The sequence below is a fragment of the Arachis hypogaea genome, unplaced genomic scaffold, assembly GCF_003086295.3.
Source record: "Arachis hypogaea cultivar Tifrunner unplaced genomic scaffold, arahy.Tifrunner.gnm2.J5K5 arahy.Tifrunner.gnm2.scaffold_830, whole genome shotgun sequence".
NCBI classification, from domain to species: domain Eukaryota; kingdom Viridiplantae; phylum Streptophyta; class Magnoliopsida; order Fabales; family Fabaceae; genus Arachis; species Arachis hypogaea.
The window spans coordinates 28,546-37,409 of record NW_027255400.1 but is presented as its reverse complement, the minus strand read 5'-3'; the positions used below and the strand labels follow the sequence as shown (position 1 = coordinate 37,409).

The 8,864-nt window shown below is 32.3% G+C and overlaps 1 protein-coding gene across 7 annotated transcripts; it reads right to left on the bottom strand.

The window, feature by feature from the left end:
* Nucleotides 1–404: 404 nt before the first annotated feature.
* LOC112695696 (BTB/POZ domain-containing protein At1g67900) lies at nucleotides 405–5,653 on the bottom strand. Of its 7 annotated transcripts, none has more exons than XM_072231779.1 (5): nucleotides 5,272–5,575; nucleotides 5,086–5,155; nucleotides 3,723–4,988; nucleotides 1,800–2,292; nucleotides 405–825 (listed from the first exon to the last, which is right to left on the bottom strand). In XM_072231779.1, exons 3-5 carry the CDS (start codon nucleotides 4,779–4,781, stop codon nucleotides 794–796), a joined length of 1,584 nt encoding a protein of 527 aa, XP_072087880.1. In that variant the 5' UTR covers nucleotides 4,782–4,988; nucleotides 5,086–5,155; nucleotides 5,272–5,575; the 3' UTR covers nucleotides 405–793. The 7 variants fall into 7 exon arrangements, with proteins under 7 accessions (XP_072087880.1, XP_072087878.1, XP_025603927.1 ...); XM_072231777.1 differs by having other exon boundaries at nucleotides 5,086–5,150; nucleotides 5,272–5,558; XM_025748142.3 differs by having other exon boundaries at nucleotides 5,086–5,157; nucleotides 5,234–5,434.
* Between the last annotated feature and the right edge of the window lie 3,211 nt (nucleotides 5,654–8,864).

Below are 8,864 nucleotides of genomic sequence, written 5' to 3'. Positions count from 1 at the left end.
ATTTATTTATTTATTGCATAACATCTTTAATTTGATATCAATAGCGCCAATTTGATTGGTTCAATATATACAGAAAAAGTATACGGTAATATCGTTTTCTTTTAACAATGTAAATAATAAATTAAAAAAATAATTTTAATTTCAAAAATCAAAATTTAAATTAATTAAATTTAATCATAATTTTAAATATTTTTTATTTTTACTTTGCTTTTTCACAATTTTATGTTACCAACGCTACAGTATCTTTATAACTGATGTCTCGTTATTTATTTTTTATTAATTAAGTTGAATATTAATTTTACTATATATACAGATAATTTTTTTCATTCTAAAATAAATATTTATTTGGATATACTATTAGTATTTTATTTGATTTGCTTAATTCTATATATATATATATATTTTACAAAATATTTATTTTATTATATATGTATATGATTCTTTTCACTAAGATGTAGATGTTTATAATATTTAGGTGAACCAAGAAAATTAAGGACAAAAAAGCAACGTTAGAGCAGTGACGACCTTTGGCTCGATGACGGTGTGAGTTACTTCGTGGGCTTCAAAATGGATAGAACAGCGATGTACGAAAGGATGGGAAAAAGACACGACTGCATCCGAGCAACCGGAGAACTGCGATTCTCCTCAGCGGGTTAGCGAGAAGAGCAGCGACGACACATCGTTGACAAAGGGGCAATGGTGCGTTGTCGGGTTGATGACGGAACCGCGATTCTCTTCATAGGGTTAGTGACGCGCGGGCAAGGGTGGCACTGGGAAGCTTTGGCGACAGTGACTAAGTGCTAGGATAGGGGGACAGTGGAATAACTGCAATGAAAAAGAATTTAAGTTGGGAGGAATTGGCATTAGGTAAAAAAAAAGTGAAAAATAAAAGAAAAAAATGAATGTTTAGTGGGCCTAAAACGTAACTCATTGTTCTTATCTCCTGTTGTCTGTATCCAAGGCAATTCTTTGCCAAACTAAGATCGAAACAATTAATACAAGTTGACGTTAATTATGTGCAACAATGCTTCAAATCTTGTCCATAATTGGATATAAATTCGATAAGGACGAGATTATGTGGGGGATACAAATAGATATGACGAATATAAATCAGATACTACAGTATTGGAATATCTCAGACACGTGAAAATACCAAATAAATAGAAAAAAATTAGAAAAATAAATTGAATAATGTCAGAGACCAAAGTGCTAATACTACAGCATATGACAGGAGACAAGTGTTGCAGATTTGAAGACAAAAACAGCATCTTTGGCCCCACGAATTGTCAATTACACCTAAGATTCCTGTTCCATATTTTTGACATGGGATTAAAGATTTTGCCCCAAAGAGATTTTCCCCCTCCTAATTGAGAAAAATCTTTTTGTTATTGTTATCAATATTATTACATGGTTACATCAACAATGCACATTTTTTTTAGATGCTTGAATTCTCCTAGAAGTTACAAGGGCTTTTACAGAAATAACAAAGCAGAATATATGTTACCCTCTAAGACCTAAATTACCATTACAAACCAAAAACTAATAGACTTCATCATGAACTATCCTAAGATAAAAAGACAGGAATATTAAGAGATACAAATATGTTTAGAAAAAAGAAAAAAAATAGGTATAGAAACATACTGATTTTAGGTAGATTTTAGGCCACAATTTTTTGCTAAGTATTTTCCATCTCAGCGTCTTTGTATTTTATATCATAAGATAGTTATCAATTCAGCTGCACATAATTGGTGTCCCTTTTTATTTTCAGGTAGCTGTTTTATTGGTAGACCAGAACTTACTAAGCATTCTTTTTGGTTGAGTAGGAAGAGCACAAATGGCCTTAAATCTAGAGGTTCTCCCAATTTCATCATCATTGCCCAAGTCATTTTCATCCAAGTCATCTTCATAATCCTCAGCTAGCTTCATCCTCAGAGTTGTTGAAGACTTTGATTTTGGTGACTTGAAGCCAGAAACACACCAATTATTCTCACCACCATGAATGCTTGTGGTAGAGCTTAAGGTTGGTGCTGCATGCTTTGAATTTGAAGGGTCAATTCCATGTGCTGCTAGTAAGGCCTTGATGTTGCCCGGAAAGTCGACCGAGGTGACTTTGGCACTGCAGCCGCCGGCTGCAGCTGCTCTGGCTTGCTCAAAGAAGAGAACTTGGACAACAACCCTTAGAGGGAGTAGTTCATTCTGTGCTGCATGCATGCACGCTTCCATGGATAGTTTCTTGCAGTCGAGGATTCGACATATCCTCTTCCGTTCGCTCTTGTTGAGTTCTGGATGAGCCTGCATGTTTCATCAAATCATAATAATGTAAATAAGGCGTTCTCCAAAACCAGAAATATGAAAAAGGTTGATAACTTCGCGTAATTGAAATTCCTAAAGTTTGAAGTCCCGAAAAACCTAATCAAGCACATGTTACTCGGAAAATATATTTGGTATGCAAATTCACTTGAACATATTAAGACGTTGTTACTATAACTAAAATTAAAACAACGTTCAAAAGAATTTGTGCTTCAAGACTTCAAGTATATTTTGAATAGAACAAAAAATGTTAGTAACCAAAGAAAATTAGTTAAAAACAGTCATAACTTGCCTTATTTAATATTCATTAATTATTGCGATAATTAATAAAAGTTAAATAAAATAAATCCTAGCTATTTTTTTATTTCTATAACTTTCTCTTGCTTAGGCTGTAAGAATATCAAAAACTTAATTAAAAGAAACTTCTAAAATTCAAATTCAATAAAAACTCATCTTTAGCGAATTTCATACCGAACTTATTTGAGAGCTTGGTACAGTATTAATTGAAATTGATTGTCATAATATTAGTTCCTTAGCGTTAAAGCCATTACTCATCTTTTAAATACTATAGTCATGTTTAATTATTTTTGTAGCGTTAAATAGTTTGGAGGTAAAATCGGTAGAATTATACCATTTAGAAATGAATCCCGCTAGAAAGTCAATAGAATATTTGTATAATGTGTATAATGGGCTATTTATTTGACTCAATATGAGTTAAAAAATGAACATTCAAGTAAAATACTACTAATTTCTCAAACACAATACATCTATATTATCCAGAATAACCATCCGGGTACAAGGGATAATAAACATATGATATCCTACTAAATCGAACATCCTTAAACCCACATTATACATATTGTATAAATATTCTATTGACTCCCTATACTTCCTCTTTAGAAATTGATTCACTAATGGTAAAAATTCTTTCCATGGAAAATGGGAATTGAGGAAGTGTCACAAATCAAATCAATCATGTTATGTACTGAAACAACATTCATCCCCTTTAACCTCTGTCTATCAATTGGACATATTACTGGCATTGTAGCAACATGATGTAAATCTGAGGTGCAAATTTTTTGTTCATGTTTTTTAGCCAAATGAAGCCAGAAATACCTGAATGTGTACATCAGAGTCAGAAGAACGTGTACACATTATTATTAAGGCTGAATTTTTGGTGGGTCAGATTACACCTAACAGCCAATAAATGCTGAATAAGACAAGATTTTAAGGTCAAGATAATTGGTTATCCACTAATTCTGTCCCACATCATAAAATTTGAAAGGAAATCTCAAACAGTTAGCCGCTGTGTATTTTATTTTATTTACCAATTTCTGTATTACTTTAGAACCATAGTAGAAATTAAAATGCAATAATTTGTAAAAAGGAAGAAAAATAATTCCAATATTTACCTTGAGATAAATGTCAATAGCTCTGTAGAGATCATCATGGTCAGTTCTTGCAAAATCTGGAATCATTTCAGCAAGGGAAATGAATTTTGATAAAGGAACATTCACATCCTTTGAAACTTCCTGAAGGTACCTATCAACAAGCTTTGCAACCTTAAGTTTTGAGCTGTGAGATGCTGAAGACCTCCTACTCTCTTGAAACTCGCAGTTGATGTTCTCGGCAGAACGCGACCGCCTCCGTTCGAAGGAGAGCCGGGACCTCGGAGGACTAGTCGAAGGACTCTCCCCTTGTGACATAAACTGCTCCAATATTGTAATCACCAAATCAACATCATAGAGTGTGTCATTTGTGTAGGACAGTGAAGGTATTAACAGATCATTCGACGTTGCTTCTTCCAACTGAAGTGCTACTCTTTTCGCTAATTCAATCTTGGAGGAAGACGAAGCGTTCAGAATATTCGAAGCCTTCAACAGCTTGGAAACAAAGCTACAAGAAACCGCTCCTTTCTCCGCCGGAATCAAGCTCACTATTGACTCCAAAAGGAGCCTGTGCTTCGAGGTTAATTCGCTTGGTGAGTCAGAGCTAGAGCCGGAATCAGAGTCTGAAACCATAGTCTGTTTCTTTACATAATGAAAACTCTTGGTGACATTTGGCAACCATCTTGATGCATAGACTTTCAATGCATCACCGATGAGATTCGACGGAATCTTTTCACCGCCGCCGGATTTAATCGCTATCATCGTCCTCCAGTAGAGGTCTATGCTCAATTCAGCTAAATCCTCAGCCCACCATCCCTTACTAGAAGCGCAAGAAAAATCATCTTCCTTCACAATCCTTTTGGAAAGACTATTCGAGATATTCACTTTGTAAGGATGGCTCAACACCTTGGAGGCTATCGCCTCGATGCATCTTCGAGTAATTCCCAAATCTTCGGACCACAATGGCAGAGCCTTTGTGGTCTGAAGCGCCACGATGGAGTCCTTCCATCCGCGGAGGATGCAGGAGTTGAAGAAGATGTCAAGCTTGTGGATCAAGTTACCTTTCTCAACTTCCTCTGTCATCTGAAGATACTCGGAGGCGCACCTTGTGGCTACAATGTTGTAAGGGCTTAGAGTTATGGTGGTTCCATAGCAGAACTTTGCACAGAGCTCAAATGCTTCAACGCCGCCGGGGAAATCGGCTAGTTGAACTATTTGGTGCTGAGATGAAGAATCAACGGACTCTGAGCATAGCTTTTGAAGTCGCAAACATTTGGACAGTAATGGAAACTGTAACACCCTCAACAAAAAATATTTCAACTTTGAATTGAAAAAAAAAAAAAAGTCATACCATATTTTTAGATTTATGAACGAAGTATATATATACCTTGTGAAGATTATATTTACTTCCTTTAACTTGAACTATGAGGTCAATGGAAACTTCAGAAGAAACTGACCTGAGAACAAAAATAATAAGGAACTACAGCTAGAGACATGATATTCCGAAGAGAGAGAGAGAGAGAGAGAAAGAAAGAAACTGCTTCTGAAGTGTAGAAAGTATCAGGACGAGAACCTAGTTTCATGAACTTCATGGTTGGCACAGTTTTTCCTCCTTCTTAATTAGCCTCCTAAATATTGTGCTAGCATAGTTCAGAGATTCACTCGCTGAATAACTTCACTACAAGCAGACTGAAGAGATTTTCTTTCTTTTATTATTTATTTTGCAGTAATAGATTTTCCCGCTAAGCAAGATCAAAGTACTAAAGTAGTAGATATTGGATACTGAACCGACAATCCTCACAGGGTGTCAGAGACTCACAGGCCTTTGAATAAACTTCACAAACTCTCAAAAATAATAATAAAAAAACAAGAAGAAGAAGAAGCAAATATATATATATATATATATATATATATATATATATAGCAATATAAAGTGGAAAGAAGTTCAAGACCACGAGGGAAGGAAAAATCAAGAGGTTACTGTTATATGATACACGAACACAGGACACCACACAATATGTGCTTACATGCGAATTTTAAAATCTTACACAACATGGGTATACGCATATATATAAAATATAAAATATTTTTTTAGATAAATCGTAATGATATTTTAATATTTTATTAATATTAAAATATAAATTAAATTTTTAATTATTTTTAATGTCTTATTTAATTATATCAAGTATTTAAAATATTTTTTGTTTTTGATAAATAACAATATATACTATATTTAAATTTATTTTAAAAATATATGTTAAGAATAAAACTGAACAAGTTGACACGTGATGATATTTAAGTGTGTCTATATATGTCCGACAAAAAAAAAATTATTTTTTATTATGACACACTTAAATACAGTGTGTCGAATAAGTGTTATATCTAAAGTGTCCAATACGCGGACACAACATCTTAGTAAAATGTTCGTATTTCATAGATTATAGACTTATGATTATATTTGTGTGAAAAGGAGAAAAAAAACTGTAAAATGATGTTAAATTTAGTTAAAATTAATTATTAAATTTATTTATTAATATAATATTTATATAAAATATATATTAAAAATAAATTAAATATTTATATATAAATATATAATAATTAATTTTAATAACTAATTTTAATATGTAAATAATATTTTTGGTAATTATATAATACAAAAAGCTAGGAATATTGATTACGATGGAGCAAATATTTTTTGGTCAATTGAAAAAGAAACGAATAAGATGGAATTCACAACGGAATATGTCCTTTCTTTCAGTCAAATAGTAGTGTTATTAACTTATTATGCCCCCAAATTAATAAAGTGATTGCTTTAGTGTTTAAAACATAATATTTAATTTATTAATATAAATATTAATTAAAAAATATAAAAATTATTTTTAATATTTAAAATTTATTTAAAAATAAATTAAACAAAAATTAAGTATCATAAAATTAGTTAATTGATAAATTACTTTTGACATTATTAAGCAAAAAGACAATACTAATAACAGTCAAATCTCGTAAAATTTCAATGTAAATTTTGAGTAATTAATGAATAATTAATTAATAAATTAATTATTATTTAAAAAATTAAAAAATTAAATTTTAAGTTTAAAAAAATAAAAATAATTAAAATAAAAATTTAAAATACTAATTTTAAAAATTTTAGTCTAAAATTAAGCCAACAGATGGAATCAGTCAAATCGGACCCAAGGTCCAAAAGTATAATTAAAAGCTCAGCCTTCTCTCCCCCATAATCACATGAAACACGCGGAAGAGAAAGGGGAAGCCATAGAATCCTAACCCTCATTCCATTCTCGCTTTCAAATTCTTATATCTTTCAATTCATAACTCCGATTGACGAGTTGTCAGCAACCACGCATTCGTTTTGGAATTCTCTTCAAATTTATCGGAACAAAGTGGTAAAAATTTTGATATTTTTCATGCATCTAGCCTTCTTCTCTCTAGATTCGAAAATTTGAAGTTTTGGTATTGAGGAATTGAATAAATTTGATGGTTTAGGTAGACTCTAGTAGTGGGTAATCACTGAATTTTGTCCAAAACAATCGTGGATATGGTAAGAAATTATTAAACCTTTGTGAATTCTTAAATTAGTGAACCTTATGTTAATTATAGTGATATTGTATGAATTAGATTGAGTTTCATGTTGAATTGGAGTTCAATTGGTGGTTTGGAATGAAATTCTGGTGGTTGAGCTTGCAAAATTGATATTTGGAGACTTGGAGCTTGTGGAAGAGAGGATTTTTGGATGTTCTGAATTTAGGAAGGAATCGACCAAGGTATGGTTTTGACTTCTCGTAGTTAATATATAATATTACGTGAAAACTTAGATTAGTTAACTGTAGGATAAGTTGAATTATGTGAATGGTGCATGTTTAGTGGATATAGTGAATAAATGTTGAGTTTGATGTGAATTGTAGTTGGAAATTAGTAAGTAGTGTTGATAAATTATATGTTGAGATGATGGTAGTGGAGTTGGTGTTGAATATAAATTGTATGTTGGGTTTGATAGTGAAGTGGTTGGAATTGATGCAATTATTGTATATATCTATATATGTGATGGAAATGATGTTGAATTGATGATGAAGCATTAGTATTTTGAGTGACTAAGTAATTGATGAGTAGTGGATTAGTGTTTGGTGAATTATGAGAATGCTTGAGATGGTATGGCAGATTTGGTTGGTTCGGATTAGAAAATTTGGAAAAAAAAAATTGAGGTTTTGGGTTTTGGTAAAAAAACACAATCTTTAACCAACTTTGACGCATTGTAAATTGGCCCTCAGACCCTTAAATTTGAGAAAATTTGTCTTAAATAAAAAATGGGTTCGAGTGGTTTATCACGTTTGAAAAAGGAATGAAAATCATTTTTAACGAAAAAGTTATGCGCATTTAAAGTTTGGGTTTAAAAACACAATTTTTCAAAAAAACCAAAATTTCTGGTATGCATGCTTATACACACTGTCGCGTGCACGCACAGACCAAAGCTTTGGTGAGACTTGTGTGTACGCACGAGGGGGTACGCATACGCACACCCTTGGGATTTCACAAGTTGTGTGTACATATACTATGATGCGTACACACACGAAGGAAAGCTCGTCTGGTGCGTGCGTACAGTACCATGCATACGCACGATTCCCTGTTTTACACTAAAATTCTGTTTTTAACTGTTTGACCTTCCTGACAAACTTGTAAACTTCCGTAACCCCTTGTTTAAGGTACGATAGCTAGTTTTTAGATTTTAGAATAAGAGAAAACCTATTTAGGGAGTTAGTTTATATTGAAGAAAGATGTATTGAATGTAATAAGAGGAATAATAAAGACTGATGAAGAATTGAGATGATGATGACTGATTATGATTTATGTATGTTGAGGGTGATTATGATAATAAGAGGTAATGATGATTAATAATGTTATTGACTATGAATAAAGTGCAGTAAGAAGGAGAGTAAACTTGAAAATAAATTGAATCTAATTGAGATATATGTGAGTGGGTAAGATGCAGTGATATTGTCCACTTACTCTAGGTATAATTTGAGATTTCAGGTAAGATACAGTAGTATTGTCTACTTGCTCTGGGTATAATTTTAGATTTCAAGTAAGATGTAGTGGTGTTATCCACTTGTTCCCGGTATAATTGAAGATTTTGGTTAAGATATAGTGGCG

Coding starts and splice junctions, on each gene's coding strand:
- LOC112695696 (XM_025748141.3), bottom strand. CDS start 5,290: ATGAAGTTCATGAAACTAGGTTCTCGTCCTGATACTTTCTACACTTCA. Junction 4,989..5,085: donor GTAAATATAATCTTCACAAG/GTATATATATAC, acceptor AGGGTGTTACAG/TTTCCATTACTGTCCAAATG. Junction 2,293..3,722: donor CTATTGACATTTATCTCAAG/GTAAATATTGGA, acceptor TGAAACATGCAG/GCTCATCCAGAACTCAACAA.